We start from the raw sequence: 20,847 nt of genomic DNA, 5'->3' as shown, positions 1-20,847 counted from the left end.
AGATTTCAAAAGCAAAAAGTTGCCATTTTGACTCAACATAATGATCACAATAAGCAAGAAAAATCAACTTCATGCAGGCTACCACTCAGAAAAAGTGTTGTGAGTTTGGAGTGAGATTCTTTTTGAAAGTAGATACAAAGTACAGCTCCTGAAATATGCTGAAACTACAAAGACGGGATCAAAGCCAATATTCAAACTGTGGACAGCATAAATCTTAATCCCTAAAGTGAGTTTATGTATTATTAACTGAGTGTAGGGCTGCCGTTGAGAATATTTAAAATATTGCAATTTTCTCTCCATTTCTTAATGGAACATATGGAACGCCACTTCTTTCATTCCCGTGGGACCACAGAGCTTAAATTCATTCATGTCAACTCAACCAATCATATGCCATGGTACTGAATCTTACTCTTCAAATTGCACAGTCACAATGGTCTGTTGCCAGTTTAGAAATATGGTTAAAAAAGCTAACTATGCTTCTGCTCGAGGCTCTGAGCTAAAAGGTCCAAACATAGATAGCTAAAATGTTACAAGTTCTCTTGATTTAATTTTATTTTCGCTTTCCTTTCATAGTCTTATAACTTAATAATATCATTATTACAGCAGCAAACATGGTTATTTTTTCCATTATCCTACTGTTCAAAAATAACCATAATATAGAAAGAGAACCGAGGTGAAAATAAGCAGCCATCAGTCCTTGTGGGTTAGTCACTAAACAATAAACAGCTAAAACTGTTAAAGTTTTCTTCTCTTTCTTGCTTCATTATTTCTTCTCCTTTTATCTCCACCAGTGAGATCTATGTTGGACTCTGTTCAGCGATCCAGCCCTCTCAGCACCAACTCTGAAGATCACAGCTCCTCCAAGAACAAGGACCAAAGTGCAAACTCAGACAAGGACAAAGCAGCAGGCAAGAAGTCCTCAGACTCTGGGGAGGAGGCAGACAAAGACTTTATTTTGATATAAGTAAAACAAATTGACGTAAAACGCCTGTTGACATTGAACGAAGGAAGGCCCCCACAGGGCAGCAAACCTAACTGTTGTTTCTTTTGTGTTAGAGCTTGTACCTGTAGGTCCTGTCTGACTGCAAAGTACAACAATCATATTTGGTTTGTAGTAGTTTATAAAAAGAAAACCTCTTAATTTAATCATGTTTAATGATGGGTTTTAACTCCTTGGTTATCTAACCTAACCCAAATACTTTACTATGTCGCAAAAGAGCTTCCTTCTCACAGACAGCCTTCTCTCTCCTCTCTAGATCACACTATTGATCTCTGCTTTCAGGTAAAAATCTCATGTCTGGAACTTAAATAGAAATCTTAAGTTTTCAAACCACTAAAAATGATGCATGACATTTATACAAAAAAGCAGAGAGACTGTGAAAGTGTGTGTACGTGTAAAATCTTTAACTTGAGTCTTTCTGTTGTCTGTTGCCATAGCTCGTCTCCGAAGGACCAAACACGCAATACCGCTCACGTCACGATTACTGTACTTTACCCATACAACCAGACCAGGAATCAATGGCGTTTGTTTTTTTCAATATATTTTTACAGATTTTGGTATATACAATCTTCAGCATGTGCAAAGGACTTTTTGGGGACTTCAACGGTGCCTGAATCCATTATGCAATTCGTGTTTTTTTTACAGGAATATACAGGTTTCAGCTGAGACTCTAAGCAAAGACAGAACTCAGATATATTTGATGTACTTTGACTTACTCACAGGGGACTAGCCAGACTACACTGCAGGACTGAGGGATAACTCTAAATCAGTGTAAAGCAAACACACCACCTGGACTCAAGTTAGACTCACTGCAAGAGCTGGAGTGACAGTGCGATGTGTTTAACCTGAACTTTATTGATAATCAGTATGGCTTCAGCACTGTTAAATAATACTGTTCTCTGTACGTAAACACTGTGGAAAAATATCTTATTTGCTGTTTTAAGGGGAGAGGATACCACTAAAGTGCAATACAGAGTTTGATTGTATACATTTTGGCCAAATTTCTGTGTTTATAACAAAATTAAATTCTTACTAAGTGTTCCTGAAAACAAATTGCAGCCTTTAGTCGAAATGTTGAGACTCTGTATTGCTCTTAAAGATAAAGAGGGCTCCTTCCTTCCAAAAACAGACTAATGTTATTCATTGAGTAATATTGACATTCCTCCAAAAGAAAAGCCCAGGCTTTGAAAATAACCTCATCAGTTTGTCCTCTGTGTAAAAGCAGGATACAGGAAGGAAATCCAGCCTTCAGACACTCTTCTTCCTCAGCATCTTCCAAATTTAGTTCACTTTTACTTTCCACACAGGACGGGGGAAAAATCTCAAGCCATTAGGTGGCAATCATAATGCTTAAATTCAAAAAGCAAGCAGTGCCTAAAGTGAAAGTGAACTGAAGGTAGCAGTATTTTGACCACGTGGACCTTCGGGCTATTTTGTACATACCATTTTCAGGATCTGACTGAGTCACATTAGCTCGGGTCTCAGGCCAAATTCTTCTGATTTCTCTCTTCTAAGAACAAGCAGTGACCTTTTCACACTGATACAGTTTGGAAACTTTCTCAAATACATGGTGCTTTTGGACTCAATAATCTTCAGAATTGAAAAAAAGTAAAGAAAACAGTGAAAGTGGCAAAGGATTTGTGGACAGCTCATCTCTCCATCTGCACGTGATGCTGTTTTTTTTGATACTGGACCGTGCAGTTTCACAGACGTTGCATAAATGGTTTGATATCCCACTCATGCCACGTCGGTTTTTAGTGGCCGATATGCTTCAGTCAGCCCACTCTTCCTGAGTGTGATGCTGCACTGTGTTGCCAGTTCAGTCTTAAACAGATGCCTCTGTTTTTATTTCGAGCTCTGCAGTCACTCGGTCTGACATAATGTCAGCATCACACTCTATAAACACCGGTATGTAAACTCCAACCTTTTATATCGCATTAACTACTTATTCTGCAGGTCGAGCTGTGCTCTATTGTCATTTTGATATGTGCGCTCAAGATTGGGTCTTCATGAACAGTGTGAAAGGGCCATGGCTTGTATTTATGTTACTGTGCAAGAGCCTAATTCAAGTCAGGGCCAAAGGTCTTACTGGTGCACCTTTTCCATATATTATGGTGTCTTCTGATGTCTTTTTTCTAGGGTTAGGTTTTGCTTCTTTGTCACTAATCATGGACTTGAAATAACGTCTCTGCTGTATATAGTCTTGTCCCTAAGAGCTGCTTTGATTTTCAACACTCAGACTTCACTTTTTGTCTCAAAGGTGTTCACGCCTATCTAAAACAAACAAAAACAAAAAAAGCACTACTTTGCAATATGCTGCAAGGAAAGGATCCGGACATCTGTGGTGTCGCGTGAAAGATAGTTTCCAGTTTCCTTCCAAACTTGAGTGTCCACATCATTTCTGTTGGTGGGAGAAACATGAAAATAACTCGTAGCATTAAGTTTAGACCTCGGTGTCTACGTGTGTGACTGCATGATGTGACTGTGAGTTGTACTGTATGTATATATGTGCTGTCATACATGTAGGTGTGTGTATATATGTATGTGTAACATATGCACGTGTAATATACTTACATATGATATAGCCACACACCTATGTGACCGCAGCGAATCCTATATTGTTTTGGTACTAAGTACACTTCTATACTACGGATTTGTTTGTAACTTATTTGGAATAATAAAAAAAAAAAAATTCAAAAAAAGCAAACAGTGGCCGGTGATGTCTTGATCATTTGTTGGTTTTCCTCTCACTTGTTTATAAATGTAGAAATGAATTCTTTGTACGTAATTATTTATTAAACGTAATCTCTTTAGGTTTACTTAGATTGTTAATGCACTTCAATGTGTTTTTGTTGTTTGGTTGTTTCCTTCTGTCATTAATACATCACTTGTTCTGTTTGGACACGGTTAAATATGTTCCACTAAGTCTGATGATGGGCATTTCTTCATGCAATTAATACTGATTAAAATAATTTTACAGGCTATAACATTTGTCACGTTGTGTGTATCTGCTGTTCCAGTTGAAGATCTGCTTTGCAGTGTAGCTAAACAACCACCAGATGGCAAATACAGTAGTGCTGTTCCTTCTGGATGTGAACTGTGTGTTTCTCTCTCTCCCTACACACACATACACAGAGGAAGGAGGAGTGGTTTTTCGCTTAGTCACAAAAAGCATATGTCAACCAAGCAGGCTACAGTGTAAAAACAGTTTGTCACCTCAGACGTCGTTCTTTCTGTATGTGTAAAGTTCACAGCCTGCTTTTCCTTAATAAACATGGACTCTGCCTTTGAGGACCTGGACGCAGCTGGTTTCCTGGAGATATGGCAACACTTTGATGCAGATGGTAAGGACATTCACTCATGTCTTCTTATTGTTCTTATAATAAAGATACATAAAACAGTGGAGTACCTAGAATTATTTTTTTGTCATTGTTAGACATTTAAGAAAGGTGACCTCTCATGAAGTTGAAATATTATAATCACATTAAAAAAAAATAAAAAAAGAAGAGAATGAGTGAGTTGTTCATTTCCTGTAGGAACTTTGTATTAATCACATCTGAAAAGATTAGATAAAACAAAGAGGGTGTTGAATACTAAGCAGTAGTGCAAAGTTGCACAAGACACCTAAAAATATGAACTCGGCTTGTTTATGGTAGAACTACTTCTCCACTAGGTATTTATTTATTTATTTAAAAGAAAATCCAACTTTGTTTAATTGTTAATGACATCGGGATTTTCTTTTTTATAATTGGACAGATAATGGCTACATTGAGGGCAAAGAGCTTGATGACTTTTTCCGTCACATGATGAAAAGACTGCGTCCACAGGTAAGTCGCCTCTGGATGAATTATTGCGATGACAGCTGTTAAATACAGTCAAGGGCAGCTGATCAAGCACAATGCTGAAAATTATAGCATCGTAACATCTGATCCTGACACTCTGTGTGCATGTAGTATGATTTTATCTCTATATAGTATCAGTAGAAGTAGTGGTGTAGAAATTTGCATGAAGGCCTGCATTTTATAGATTGTTTAGTCTAATGCTTTTCTATTTCTGTTGCCACAAAATTTACAAATTGCTGCACAGTAGGAGGTATTTTCTTCTTTTTGGTCTCATGAATTCACTGGAGGCAGTTTATGAAAAGAAAAGCGTGAATTGGGTAATCCCAATTTTAATTCAGACACAGAATTCACAGCATTTTCTGCCGTGTGGGCAGCTGAACATTATGGAGCTATCTAAAATGGGTGGGGTGACTTAAGGATGTTAGGCACAACTCAATTAAAGAGCTCTGGGCACTGTCAGGAAAAGCACTTGACGTGATTAGAAACTGGCCATTTCTGTGTGTTTTGTGCACTAATGACACATCGTGTTTACTGAGGAACGTTATAGTACCATTGTCTTGAAAAAAAGACAGAGCCAGCTCTTTCCTAATGGACACTGAGACGAGCACACATCTATTAGCACACGTTCATGTTTGCATGTGTGTTTATCAGTGGAACTCCCTTGGATACTAATTATGTAGTACTAGTACAAACAGACCACCAACCACATGTCCTTTTTGTCTTTCTGATGTTTGCTTTCCATCCATAATGCCCCCCCAAGGTGATATAGTGTTTGGTGTGTTTGTTTTTGTGCTACAAAAGCACTTGACAGTCATTCTGTTTTTTTCTATTCATTGCTTTTGAACTATTGGGCAGCATCAGCCACACAGTGCTCTTTGGTTTGTTCTTTTGTTTCCTGGAGTGCATCATGCCACATAATTATGCATGTGGTGCAAAATATTGTACAAGAATTGCTCACAAGTTGCATACTCAGGTTTTATGTGATACATTGCAAGTCTAATGTGGCAGTATAATCTAAACAATGCTCAAGTTAGTATTGTGCTAGTCTAGAAAAACATGTTTTTCAAATTAAGTTGTTTGCTTTAAAATCTTTACTTAGCAACAGAGTGAGTGATACAAGGCTAATGCTCAAGAGCAATACTCTTTCTGCAATGAGAAGGGCTGTCACCTTGTAGTCTGCAGACTGTGTACACTGCATTGGATGAAGCAGAGAGTCAGACTTCAGCCCCTTAGATCCACAGGTTTCTATAGTTACTGTTACAGAGTGGTTCATGGTTAAAAAAGAACTGAAAGATGAGCTGCTAAATATACTTTAAAAGAACTTCAGTGGCTCAAAATTATCGCCTTCAGTTGATTCACACTTATCTGACATCTGGCAGAGAAAGAAACTGGTCTGCAGAGGAAATGAAAGAAGCTGAGATAAGCATGCAACAAACTAACTCTGCACTGCTTTTTCTTTCTTTTTATGGTCTATTTAATTTTGTTTACAGTCTATTAGAAAGTGTTTTCTTTATTCTTGAATGCAACTCTAGTACAGTGTTGTGCATCAAATAGCAAGTTAAGAATCCATCAGATAAAAGCACATAATTGAGATGGTAATGGAAAATAAAAAGACCCAGCACAGTCTGTCCACTGGGAATCTCAATGGATCAGTGTTGTTCTATTCTAGGTGAAGACTCAAAGCACTTTACACAATATGCCTCATTCACATCCATTCATACTAGTACTGTGTGACTAGTCATACTAGTACTTTTTTCTATCTAAGTGCTTTCAATTAGATAACAATTAGATATTCCAATGAATACATCGAAGAGTAATTTGTGGGTTGAGTATCTTGGCCAAGGATACTTTGGCGACCAGCCAGGGATCGAACCACCAACCTTCCACTGAGTAGAAGACCTACTCACCTAATGAGCTCCAGTCACTCCAGTCACAAGCCTCTGGATTGTTGTTAGGGTACTATATAAACCGAATGACTGATAAATGAACTGAAAAAGATCTCATTTTGTCCGAAAAGTTGTCAGCTCTCTCAGGACTGCTCTTTGACTTGAGTCAACAGGTTGGTCTGGCAGTAATTACAACGAGCTCGCACAGGTCCCAAGGATGGTTTCCAGTGGATGGATCAGTCGGCTCCGAGCCCCTTTTTGTTGGCATGGTGATAGACAGGCTGGCAGTGGAGATCAAAGCAGTAGTCTTAGAAAGCGATGATGTTCCCAGACAACATTGTGACCTGTAGTTCGAATACGGAGCATGTAGAAAGGCCCTGCAGAGGTGGGGGTATGCCCTGGATAATAGAGGAATGAAATTTGAAGTAAGACAGAATATGTGAATGAGAGAGAAGTGTGGAAAAGTGAAGCTGCAAGGAGTTGAGGTATTCAAGGTAGAGTAGTTTAAATACACTTGAGAGAAGTAAAGAAACGAGTGCAGGTAGGGTGGAGTGAGCGGAGAGGAGTGTGGGGGATGATTTGCAACAGAAGGAGCAGCAAGAGATCAAGGGAATGTTTACAAGATAGTAGTGAAACCTGCTGTGATGTATGGTTGGGAGATGCTAGCACTAACAAAGAGAGAGGAGGCTGAGCTGGAGGTGGCAGAGCTGAGGAAGCTGAGATTTTCACTAGGAAAGACCAGGACGGGATTAGAAATGAAAACATCAGATAGACAGCTCGGGTTCTACATTTTGGAGACAAAGTTAGAGAAGCAAGTTTGAGCTGTATTTAACATGTGCAGAGGAGGGATAGCTGATATATTGGACAGAGGGGGTTTGAGGTGGAGCTGCTAGGCAGGTGGGGAAGAGGAAGACCACAGAGGAGGTTCATAGATGTTGTGAAGGGGGACATGCAGAGTGACAGGAGAATGGTAGAGGGTAGATGTAGGCAGGTGATCTCCTGCAGTGATAATGTAGTGAGTAGTGAGAATGGGAATGTGAAAAGGAAGGCCAAGTAAGTGAACTGTGGGTTAAGCTGTGGATCAGTTAGCCTGGGGTAGAGAAAGCAGACCTTGAGAGAAAAAAAAGTCTTAGATTAAATAAGTATCCATGGTGACACTGCTTAAAATAAGTGTGACTCACCCATTGAAGTATTATGTTCAATATCTTTGATTCTTAAGATTCTCAAATATATAGTAAGCAACCTGTATGTAATAGCATAACTGGATTTATCTTATATATTATATTTTATTACTGTGTACATTTAGAACCGTTGTTTATTCCACACTGTAGCTGCCTTTCAGTTAAACCGTGTACTGGTTTTGTAATGGTTGAGTTTGGATAGAGAATCAATGTTTTGTTTTAATTTGTACAGGACAAAGTCACTGAAGAAGATGTCCAGAATTTGAAGAAAAGGTTTATGTCTGCCTATGATGTCACTGCCGACGGGAAACTACAGATTCAGGAGGTACAGCCAGTTATGTCTCATAACACACATGAATTCTCCTTTTTTCTTTAATACCAAAGCTTTCAGCAAAATGTGAAAATTTAAGCTGTACAATTCTAGACTTTGGTGTGCACAAACATCCAGCATGACACTACAAAGTCACTCTCTGATAACTTGTTTAGTTTCTTGGGCTAACTTCCTGTTTTCTATACACTTTGTCTATTCAAGTCCTCCTATCACTTCTTTAGCTGCATGTCCTTTTCTTCTTTTATTTACCTCATCTATGTATGACAGTAGCTCAGTCTGTATGTTATCTAAGAAGAACTGAAATTATTCGGACTAATGGGGCTTATCCAAAGTTATCCTTGCAGCGAAAAGACAGCCAGAGGAGAATAGCACGAAAATCCTAATTTAAAGAGTAACAGTCCATATAATAAATATCAGTTTGCTCTATATACAATGTATAAACTGTACTCTTTTGTTCTTTTGATGCTTACATTATGCAGTGTAAACAATATACTGGCATTGTGAAAGGCCCACTGATTTATTTTAATTCTTCAAACATCGACATCATTTTTTTTTGGGTTTAACCAGGGTTAATTCTTACAGGACTTTCTGATTTATTCCATTTATTTCCTTAAATCAAATGTGACTGACGAGTTAACATGCAGCAGCTGTTCCCCTGAATTTTACAGACATATTTATATGTCGCTGCTCTCCCCAGCTCCACTCTGGGTAATTGATGCACCTCCCAGCTAAGCAGTAGCCACAGTGCTTCATCAGAGCAATGAAATGAATTATGTTTCCTTCTAACACAGAAACTTTCAGCCATTCATTAGACCATTCCCATGTGTGCAGCAACCACAGACACAAAAGCTTAGGCATTTACTCAGAAAGCTGAAAATAAAAATCAATACATATCTTCCCTAAGTGCCCCGTTGAAGATTTACTGTGACCGAGGCAGGGACAGAGTATTCTTTGTAGCTTCATGTTCTGCCCATCTGAATTTCCCGACACAGTTTCAAAACCATAACTCAGGTTTTATGTCAGTAATTGCTTATAAAAATTTCCAGTCTGGTAACAATCATCCTTTTGTGCCAACTCTGTTTGTGTGGATGTCACTATAATCATTTTTATGTAAGCTATTATAATTGTTGTGCTAATTTAGCAGGTGATTCAAGCTCTTGTCCAAACAAATGGAAAGGCAATCGTAGTTTCAGTTGTCACATGCAGTCCCTGGCTGCTTACAAGTACACCTGTTAAATCAAGCAAATATCTAATAAGCCAAACCTGTGGTAGCAATCAAATTCAACAAGGTCAAGATGACCTGCTGAAGGTCAAACTGACCTTCAGAGCTGGAGAAGAACGGTGATTTAAATGAACATGGTGTGTTTTTTGGTGCCAGAATGGCAGCTCCGAGTATTTCAGAAACGGCTGATCTACTGGGATTTTCACACACAGCCATCTCTAGAGTTTTCAAAGAATGTTCTGAATAAGAGAAAATATTCAGAGAGTGCCAGTTATAAGCTGCATGTTATTCTTGGATGCGGTTGTAGGACCAGCTTTAAAATCGCATGACAAAAATATCATACACATTAAAAAAAACTGTATCACCAACGTAGCCTGGACAACATTTGCTAGTTAGATGAAGTCAGCTATCTCATCGTAGCATATTTATATGCATATTTATAATCATACGGTTCTTGGAGTGAGCGCATACACTCATGAAGTTTAGTAACTTCCGGTCACTGCAACAAGCCCAGGTACAGTTTACCGACGGATGGGTGCAGGACCTTGAAATGCACTGTGTAGAAAGTAAAGACCATCGTACGTATCATAAGTTTACCAGTCTCACAAATCGTCGTCATAAATACACATTCGTTAACCGTTTATAAATATAACCTTTGAGCTCAACGGTAATTAATTAGTAGTGGAAATAATTTCTGGTTCATCACAGAAATGTAGCAGTGACAATAATATTGTATGCTGTAATCGCACTGGACAATTAGTGATACAAAAACCCTGTTTTATCCTGTGAATAAAAGTATGTGTTTTTGTCAATGTACCATAATAACAGAAGCGAAACGCAATATTGTGTCAGGATAATTTACTATTTATGCACAATAAATAAAGGAGCATAGCGCGACAATTTCTGTTCAGCGCCAGACTTGCTTGTAACCTATATCACCAATTATGTTAAGAAAAATGACGCATTAACTACAACAGCAGACTGACCTTTGTGTAAATGCTTGGAGCAGACTAACCTGTGAGCTGGTGTTCTGGGACGTTATATTTTGTCTTTGAATGGCTGCAATCCAGTCGCCTCTTTGTTACTTCGGAAACATGGCTCGAACAATTTCTCTTCAATGACGTAATCCGATAACAACCGATCTCTTTACCCGTCGGCTTCCCGTGGCTGTCATGCGACCGGCTATTGCAGTTAATAATACAACAGCTTCTTGGCGTTTTTGTGTTTCTTTTTATCGCTGTGTGACTGATTTTAATTGAAAGCCTGCGTGCGCTATGGTGCTTTGCTGATGTGAGAGGTCAGAGAATGGCCAGAACTCTTGGAGCTGATAAGAAGGCAACAGTAAATTAAATATCCACTCATTACGAACAGATGGTGAATCTTTAAGTAGATAGGCTACAGCAGCAGAAGACTGGATGCTGCCTGATATGATGAGTCTCAATTTCTGCTGCAATATATACATGGTAGGCCAGGATTTGAGGTGAATGGAAAGAAAGCATGGAACTATTCTGATTCATATACGGTATTACACCATTGTTGGCACAAGTTCGCACTAACTGAACACTACAGGCTACCTGAAGACTTTACTTCCACCAGTGTGTGCCCACCTTCTAATGGCTGCTTCCAGTAGGATAATGTGTACAATGCTCTGTGGTACTAGCTCAGAAACTGAACTAGTTCAGAGACAAGTTCAGTCTCTGAGACAAGTTCAGTCTCTAAACAGAGTATGTAGTAAACTAACACCTCTGTTCAAACACTTCTCTTGTCATACTTGTCATAGAGAGTCCTCCAGATGTGTGTGCAAGATTCAAGGTGACAGAGCTTTAGCTGCGATGCTCCACACACACATTCATAAAGACTGCAGTTATCATTTTTAACAAAGTGTAGCTAATGTTCAGTCTCAACACATAAAAATTCACTACATGTAAATGTGTGCTAGGACATATATTGAGCATTTTATTTGCATCATAGTGGTATAAGTTGAAATACTTATTTAAGTCATATCATTTATAGATGTAGCATCTCATCTGGGTTTGTACCAGGAATTGCTACACACTTGAAGATAAATGTGTCTGAATCAACCACTTTTTGGGTCATGATGCCATCTCCCCACCCTGCACGCTTGAGACATCCTCACATACATTATTAGTAGGAAGTCAAAAACCCAGAAAGCCACAATATCCTGTCTCTGCTGCAGTTGCTGTTTCTATACATGAGTGATCTGTTTAAGTGCACTTAGCAAACAAACTGTTGTGTGCCAGATATACATCATGGCATGAATTCTTTGGTGTGTGCAACTGTTATGTTGCAACCACATGCCTCACTGGCAAAAAGAAAACTTACAGAGGTCTGTTTTGCATCTGTGACTTTTGTTTCACGGCATTAAAGCGAGCTAAGAAAAAACCATTAAGCAACACTTGTTTAGGCAATCAGCTCTTTAAAAGCCACATATTTTGTGCAGTAAACAATTTTGTTTTACTATAGGTCTCATCAGGATTTGTGACCTGAATGCGCCAGTATTATCTCGTGTTTTAGTAGGAATGATGATCGAAGATGGTTTAATCTGCTAATGGAGGCCTGATGTTGGTTAGAAGGACAGACAAGAGTAAAGCATCATGAACTGGAGAGGAGCCAGGATGGGCTAGTGCAGGACCACACCTAAATTAAATCATCCCCATGTGTTGTCTCCCAATATGGAAACTTTAGTCGAGAATTAAGATGAAAAGCTTCACGGAGCATCATCATTGTCTTTACTCAGATTTTTGTGTCTGTTTTTATTTTCCAGCTGGCCCACATGATCCTGCCTGAGGATGAAAACTTCCTTTTAGTTTTCCGCAGAGAAAATCCTCTGGACAACACTGTTGAATTCATGACGGTAAGGTCAAAAATAACACACGAGAGCAGAGCATGGCATGACCTAAGCATCGCCCATCAACAATTTTAACAATTAAAAGTAATGCCAGTAGTATTAAAACCTCTCAAACCCCAGTGGTATCTTGATGACCCAGGCTTTGAGGCTTGCATATGGAGAACACACCGTTAAAGATCTGATTAGTGGACTGTTTTTTATATCCTCAAATGATACATTATTTCACTGGACATCATCGTCCTTTTTTTGCACGTTGGAAGAGTATGAATGGGCTCAGGTGTTCTTTCATTTGATTAAGTTGACTAAAAAATCTTCATGGCAGGTCAGATTCAACAAGTCGCATGTGAGATTTCTGCATGAACGCTTGCAGCTACTGATTGTTGTTTGAAATGCTTTACAGTGTGGTGATAGCCCATTGTGGTTCTTCAAACCTTCAACAGGTTTTCCTGAATATATTACCCAAATTACTCACCCATCGAAATCACTGAGTTCAGGTGTTCCACTTCACTTCTGTGCTCACAGGGGTAAAATTAACAAACAAAGAATGGGTCGCTCTTCCACAAAGGGAATTCCAGGGTGGTACCGTGATAGGATGCCACCTGTGCTACAAGTAAAATTTCCTCACACTTAAATTTTCCACTGTCAGCTGTTAGTGGTATTAAAAAAAAAGGTGGAAGCAATTGGGAGTGTCAGCATTTCATCCACGGAGTAGTAGGCCATGTAAAATTAAAGCATGAGGTGCATGTTCTGCAGAGGTTGCCAACTTTCTGCAGAGTCAGTTGCTACTGACCTCCAGACTTCATATGACCTTCAGATTAGTACAAGAACAAAGAGCAGAAAGAGCTTCATGGCATGGGTTTCCATAGCCGAGCACCTGCATCCACACCTTACATCACCAAGTGCATGTAAAGTGTCAGCTGCAGTGGAGACGTGTTCTCTCATCCTCTTCTCCCTCTGGCAATCCGATGGCTAGGTTTGATGGTTGCCCAGAGAACAGTACTTGTCTGCTGGACTGTGCCAAGTATGTTGGTGTGGGGTTGTTTTTTGGGGAGTTGGACTCGGTCTCTTAGTTCCAGAACGCTCTGTGCTTCAGCATACCAAGACATTTTGGAAAATGTCATGCTCCCAACTTTGTGGGAACAGTTTGGGGATGGCCCCTTCCTGTTCCAACATGACTGCGCACCAGCACACAAAGTAAGGTCCAGAAAGACACGGAATGAGCACGTTTGGTGTGGGAGAACTTCACTGGCCTGCACAGAGTCCTGACCTCAACCGATTTGGGATTACTTAGAGCGGTCTGGTCCAACATCAGCGTCTGAACTCACATGTGTGTTTCTGGAAGAATCTTCACTAATTCCCATAAACACACTCCTAAACCTTGTGGGAAAGCCGTCCTAGAAGATTTGAAGCCGTTATAGCTGAAAAGGGTGGTCTGACATCATATTAAATCCTATGGATAAAGAATGAGATGTCACACAAATGTGTTTGCATGTGAAGGCAGACAAGTGAGTACTGTTGGCAATAAATCCATAATAATCGATCTAAAGTAAATCTGCACTGCACTTCCAGGGAATTTCACCAGCAAACTGCAATTCTCTTTAGTTAATATCCTGTAAAAACATGATGATATGAGTTACCGTGATTTTACAGTATTCAGATAGTCTCAATAACCGCGGGACATCACATGTAATACTTTGCTGATTTGCCTGTTTAGATATGGAGGAAGTATGATGTTGACTGCAGTGGCTACATATCGGCTCAGGAGCTGAAGGTAACAAAAATAAACTCCTTGTGAAGCAGAAGCATTTAATGTGTCTTTTCCTCACTGACTGTTTCCTGTTCTTCCACATACCAAGATGCAATCTTTTTCTTCAGAATAGAGATTCGTTGTTTTTGGTGTGATCTAGTAATGGCTGTTTGATTTAGAGATATACGGTGCTTTAAATGCATATCAATGCTGTGAATGTCTTTACTTTTTTTTCATACCGTGCATAAATAAAGCGCTATTTTTGTTTTGGTTTTGTTTTGTTTTTTTGCAGAATTTGTAAACTAGAACTCCTAGAACTGACTGTTTTGCTGTTTGATTATTTGATAAACCGACAGGCTTTCCTGAAAGACTTGTTCGAGCTGCAGCACAAGGAAGTGACACCGGACAAGCTGGAGGACTACACTGATGCAATGGTAGTAAATCCAACTCTTGAATTAAGTGCGATTAGTCCTTGCTGACAGTTTATGCTGTTGATTCAGTGTGAAGCTGGACTCATCGGCCCCTTCATTGACTTAACTGTTAGCCGGATCGCCTGTTGCATTTCCTGTGTGGCTGTGTAAAGCTGGTAAAGGAGTTGTGGGTTTCCTGTAATGTTGACTTGTATTGGTTGTCCCCAAAACATTACTTGTTTTTATTTAGTTTTTATTAGAGATTTTTGCGATTCTTGTGATGTCATTTTGTTGGTATTTTCTTTGCTTTTGCGGCTATCAAATGACAAAAGGATCAAAATCGAGCAATATCAAATACAAATTCTTTTTCCCCAGTTACTTTTCTACCAGCCTCAAGTGTCAGACAGCCTATTCCTTCTCCTTTATAGTTTTCATTTTACAAGAGATTGATTCTCCCATAGAGGCATACAGATTGATGAGTGGCTCTAGAGTCGCAGGTGGTTTTAAGAAAAAAGGCAGAAAAACAAAGAAATAAGACAGACGTTCACTGAGGGTTATGTTTTTCATGCTTCTTAACACATCCTGTTATCTTGCAGATGAAAATCTTTGACAAAAACAAGGACGGACGTTTGGATCTGAACGATCTGGCGAGGTACGGCTCAAAGATTCTTGCTCAGTGATAACAGCTCAAGACGCTACATGTCTCAGAATGAATTCCACTGTCTCTTACCGGATACACAGAATGTCCGTTTGTTTAGTTATTCTGTAAGAATGAATGAAACTATTCATAAGATTATTTCAAAGCTGGTGATACAAACTATTTCCCTGTTTTTTCCATGTTTTTCCCATAAGGATCTTAGCTTTAGAAGAAAATTTCCTTCTCCAGTTCCGAATGGATGTAAGTTTCTTCTTTATGTTGCTCTTTCATAAGTTTTGTAACTGGATCAACAACAGATTAAAATCTATGATTAAATCAAATTCTTGTTTAACTTTTTTCCCTCCTCCCGTCTCGTCCCTTGTTCATCCAAGGCCTGCAGTAAAGACGAGAGAAAGAGAGACTTTGAGAAGATTTTTAACCACTATGATGTTGTAAGTACAATAATACAGTGAGTGGATGAAAGACAATCATTTCCAGACATGTTTTCCACGTTATTCATCAGCACATTCTGAAAGAAAATATGGGAATATTGTGGTAAGACATCGTGTGGAACAAGTGACACATCATCACTACATTTGTTGCGCCTCTAAAATGTTGCATCTGCACTGTATTCCAACTTCTCAGTGTACTGTTAATTGTTACGGCAAGTCGTAGCAGATAGTTGTGATGAATCACATGATCGATCTCAGTGGAAGACAACACGTAACTGAAGACATAAGCAAGGAGGCACAAAATACAGGGGATATTTAGTAGGAGTAAACCAAATTAGGTATTACTCTGCAGGTATTTTTACATGCCACACAATGTGCAGCTATGTGCAGGTTTATTAACTGTCCATCTCTAACAAATATTTCTTTGGTTGCTTGTTCAACAAGCTAGAGACTAAAGGGAGAAAGGCTGCTGTCTGGCTCAGTGTTAAACTGACTGAATATTAAAATAAAATCTGCATCTATGTAGACAAACACTATTTGGCTTGCCAAATGCAAACCTAGGGGTCAAATAATATTGGATGTTTGGATTCAGGTTTTCTTTGTTAAAACAAAGCAGATATTTTTTGCTGTAGCAAATACAAAAAATAATAATAATTTCAGCAGAAATCATGATCAAAGCACCCTGTGGTGATAAAGCTGCCGGCAGTGGACGGCTGTATAATATATTATTTTCTGCGCCTGCAGTTGCCAATTTCCATGTAGTGTGTCGATCAGATTGTAACATAAAACATGGGTTCAGCAGTCTCTTTTCAACTTGTTATTGAATCTCTTATCAGTAGGACTGACCCTAGGACAGATATCATCAGCACTATTGTCTTCCTGTGCCAATTAATAGCACTCACAGATTTGCATACTGTGCTGCGGTGGGCTCGGTACATCTGTAATCTAGATGATGATGTAAATAATCCATTATGTAGTCAAATCACACTCTGGGATGATGAGTTAACGCTGTCATTCTGATTAATCAAACACCTACTGCAGCCTGAGAACCCTCCAATAAGCCCACATATTCCCGAAAGTAATCTGCATGCAGTTGTCAAGTTATACCTGAGGAAATGATCTGAATGAACCCTTTTTTTCTGTACTTGGATACATGATCAAATCAGCTTACTGACAATTGTTCTGCAGTTTTCAGGATATTAAAGAATAAAGTAGTTTAAGTACTTAACATATAATAGAGTAGAAAGATGGGAACAAGTTAGTTAGCTAATATTTTAACATAGGCAGAAGGTTAAAGAGCTAAGAGCTGGTCTCTTGGTAAAACCCAGTTCTATTCTATAAACATTTAAGTATTTATATGAGTAGTTTTTAGCACAGAATAAAAGACAGTGACGTGATTCCCTAAGATCTGATTTTTAAACTTTTTTCTATGAGTCGTTTCACCGACGCCTGCAATTAATTTCATTCATCCTCCGATGAGTTTCCTTTTCCTTTGTACATAACAATTGTGGGACAACCCTCACCCCTAACTAGCAAACAAAAGAAAGAAAGAAAAAAGGAAAAAGCTGACTGCCTGACTAATGTGAGTGGGAAGTAAGTTACAAAGGATAATAAGCGCCTTTGTTTTTGCCTCTCTACTTTCCTACAACTTCTTTTCTTTTTCTTGTTCAGAGTGAGACAGGAGCACTTGAGGGTCCTGAGGTCGATGGCTTTGTCAAGGATATGATGGGCCTTGTCAGGGTAAGAGTCTGTTCTTTGGTCCACTTAATGTAATGGTTGTGCCAGTCAGAGTAGTACTTAGCTGAAAATGCTGACATTAGCTTACAAAACATCGTCCTACTGAAGACTATACCCCCCTCTGTTCTTCCACATCTCAGCGGTGGTCTATTGGATCAAGATCTGGTGACTGTGGAAGGCATTTGAGTGCAGTGGACTCATTTTCACGTTCAAGAAAGCAGTTTGAGATGATATAAAAGGATGGGCATGGTCAGCAGTGATGCTCAATTGGTACTAAGGGGCCCAAAATGTGCCAAGAAAATTACACTATTACACCACCACCAACAGTGTGAACCATCTGCCTGATGGCTTCATGTTTTCAAGTCACCAGACAGGGCAGTGTTTTACAACCTGTTTCATTTTGGCCAGTTTGTGCACATTAAAGCAAATGAAACAGGTGTGCCTAACAAAGTGGCCAGAGAATGTATCTGCTCAGTAATTGCTGGTGGCGAAATCATTCATCATCATATGTAAACAAGATTAATCATCAGTCATTGCTCTCCCTGTTGTACCATCTCTCTCCCTTCAACAGCAGAAATGAGAGTTGTTCCTATACAGCTTCACTGTTTTGTGTGTGACCTACATTACGTGTTATGGCGAGTGTGTAATGTTGTGTTATCTATATGAAACAGATTTATCAGACTCCCTACTTCCTGAATACAAAAACTGATCATGCTCATGCACACACACACACGTTGCTGTAAACAAAAACAAAACTCCTGTTTTCTACCCGTTTTCTTTAGTTACACAGATATTAATCTATAATATAAATAAATACTGAATACAAAGAAGGGAAAGTCACCACATTAGTTAGAGATGAATTTGTACTTTTCTCCTCTCCAGCCTAATATCACGGGTCCTGAGCTGGACAAGCTGCGAGCCGTTCTGCTGCGTCACTGCGATGTCAACAAGGATGGAAAGATCCAAAGGAACGAGTTAGCTCTGTGTCTGGGAGTCAAGCTGAAAAATTAGAGATCTGTACTGTACTAGTGGATTATGAAACAATGACGCTACGTGTGCTGCTTAATCGATAATAAATGATAGCTAGTGGAATGCTGTGTTATGCTCTAAGTCAAGTTGCTAAGTTATTAAAGGTCAGCATTCATGGTGTATTGGATCCTGATATGCTAGGCATAATAAGATGCTCTGTGGCGAAATAAAATGACCTCTGATCTGAAATTACAGGTTATTTGTGCATGAAAACAATGAGGTTTGAATGTTACGTTGAAATGAACTTCAGTGCCATATGATTTGTGGTATATCAGTGTGCTGTTTCATGTGAAAATAAATCCTTTTTTCATTCTGATGTTTTCTTGGAGTACCTTATGCACTTGCATGTTTCTCTGCTTACAGAGAAGGCTTACTCACAGGATGTTGAGAATATTTTTACTGTAATGGTCTGCAGAGGAAATAAACAATGGCATATTGATTTCTCGTGTCATGTAAAATCTTTAACCCTCTCAGGCTCAAATTAAGTTTTTGTTGCTAATGCACAAAAGAATACCTGCAGTGGTACTTCTGAGTAAAAAAAACTCATAAAATATGTATGTGGGGTAATCAGGTTGTTAGCTTTTAAATGTCGCAAATCTGCAACGCCTGCCTTGAGAGGGTTAAAATGTTAAAGCCGGTGCTGGTGTTTCCTGTAGAAAATAATAACATGAAAGCTGCACAGTCTTTGTAGATGAGACGCCTTTTCAGTTTCTTTTATCAGTTTTATCACATTGATGATGATGGCTGCAAAAACACAAGGAAAGAATTATAATGTTTGGAGTGTGCAGAAGCAAATAAGGGGCTACAGAAGGTGTGTCAAACATAAGGCCCAGGGCCAGAATTGGCCTGGCAAAGACTCAAACCTGACCAGCTGAAATGCTTCGGTAAAAGTGAAGGAGGGCGTCAATTTTGTGACTTTTAAATGTGTTTTCATACGTTTAACTACTTTTCCTGCTGATGAAGATCTCAAAGTAAACAAGCAAAAAACAATTAAATGTTCCTGTTTTTGCTGTCTATAGATTTTTTTTTAAATGAACAAAAACCTTGTTTTATAAATACGGAGCGGTCTGGGCAATGAACTACCAGCACCTTTTCTGTAATATTACACATCTGTCAAAAAGGAAGACCAAGACATGCTGTGGAAATTCAGTTTCTTCTTCTTCTTCTTCTTTTTTTTAACCTTATATTGAGACATCTCAGAGATTAGTTATTACACTGACAGAAAAGAGAGTTTCACTCATCCAGCCCACTTCTGGGTAAAGTTTGCTGTATGTGACCAACATGTAAAATGAGTTTCACATCCCTGGGATAAAGATTAATCCAATAGCCGTTTGCTGGCTGATCATTTGTATTCTAAAAACACTGTTTCTGATCAGGCTAAGCTCAATGATCTGCTTAGAGAAGGTCAGGTCTAAATACTCCACCACATACACTGTAACACATGTCATTCTGATCCTTCTCTGCTAACAGCTCACAGAGATGGACAATGTAAACTAAAGCTGTTAAAATAAAAACAGCCCTCAAGCCACTGAAAGGGACTAATGGTGAAGACCTAAAAGCTTTACTCTGGATTACGGAGCCTCATTAACCTTTGAGTCTCCACAAAGCTCCTGTGCGCGCATGTGTGTGTGTGAGAGATCACTCACCAAAGAAGCCTTGCTACCTTTACACTGTTTGCTTTATACAGGTAATAGGTTCAGTTGCGAGTGTTTTCGTGCATGTCTGGTACAGTTAAGGGCTGATTGTGTGTTTTTGTGTGGGTAGAGCAGCTGCTACCCAATTGCTGCAAAACACTTTCCCATTATGGCCAACCACCGTATCACATGAATCATTTGCAGTGGATGTTTAACAGCTATTGTAGGCGAGTAGGAGGGAATTTCAATAAAATACAATTTCTATCATCAAGGCTGGAGCACGGTGTATTCAGAATTATTCAGGCCATTTTTTAGTTTAATCATTCTTGTATTATCAGCTGAATAAAACTTAATTTTAGATGACAGTGCTTTCAGATTGACCTGGACTATATCTGAACCACTATCAGCCTGCCAAAGGCTGACGATATCACAAATATATCTTGAGTCAAAACAGAAGGCTCTTGGATTTTTAGATCCGCTTTACCGGGAAAATGTAATATTTTCTTTCCCCAGGAATAAGCTTAGATATAGATGGCTACCTCCTTCATTTATGAATAAAAATGACTGCACGGAGAAAGATCCATATTTTTGTGTAAATAATTTCCACTTTATAATATTGGTTGTATTTATTTAGTGGAGACGTGATGCCTCTTGATATGTGGCCTCGGAGCAAAATATCCCTGAACCACCATTGCTCCAAGCCCCTAAACAGGTTATAAACCTATTAGGTAGAGCTTAATTCTTAAGTAATGACCCATGGATGCATTTATTTTGTAGTGTTCCACTGCAAGAGCTGTGCCTGATACTTTAAAGCTCTTGGAGTATGTCTATTGAAGCCAGACACAATATATGGTTAAAGGGTAGCTATAG

The 20,847-nt window shown here is 39.0% G+C and overlaps 2 protein-coding genes across 2 annotated transcripts in view; both read left to right on the top strand.

Annotated features, from left to right (window-relative positions):
• Positions 1–3,533, top strand: part of LOC113032052 (F-actin-uncapping protein LRRC16A-like) — a 61,816-nt gene extending 58,283 nt beyond the window's left edge. Inside the window, exon 39 of the mRNA XM_026184698.1 lies at positions 792–3,533. Coding sequence (XP_026040483.1) covers positions 792–964 — 173 coding nt within the window. The 3' untranslated portion in view covers positions 965–3,533. The remainder of the gene's footprint in view (positions 1–791) is intronic.
• LOC113031487 (secretagogin-like) lies at positions 3,528–18,768 on the top strand. Its single transcript, XM_026183606.1, has 11 exons — positions 3,528–4,344; positions 4,757–4,827; positions 8,142–8,234; positions 12,248–12,337; positions 14,046–14,102; positions 14,435–14,512; positions 15,085–15,140; positions 15,341–15,386; positions 15,518–15,577; positions 17,249–17,317; positions 18,197–18,768. Exons 1-11 carry the CDS (start codon positions 4,275–4,277, stop codon positions 18,323–18,325), a joined length of 819 nt encoding a protein of 272 aa, XP_026039391.1. The 5' UTR covers positions 3,528–4,274; the 3' UTR covers positions 18,326–18,768.
• The last annotated feature ends 2,079 nt before the right edge of the window (positions 18,769–20,847 follow it).

Source organism: Astatotilapia calliptera, chromosome 11 (genome assembly GCF_900246225.1).
Source record: "Astatotilapia calliptera chromosome 11, fAstCal1.2, whole genome shotgun sequence".
In the NCBI taxonomy this organism is placed as follows: domain Eukaryota; kingdom Metazoa; phylum Chordata; class Actinopteri; order Cichliformes; family Cichlidae; genus Astatotilapia; species Astatotilapia calliptera.
The sequence above is the reverse complement of the archived record's forward strand: the minus strand, read 5'-3'. Positions and strand labels throughout refer to the sequence as shown.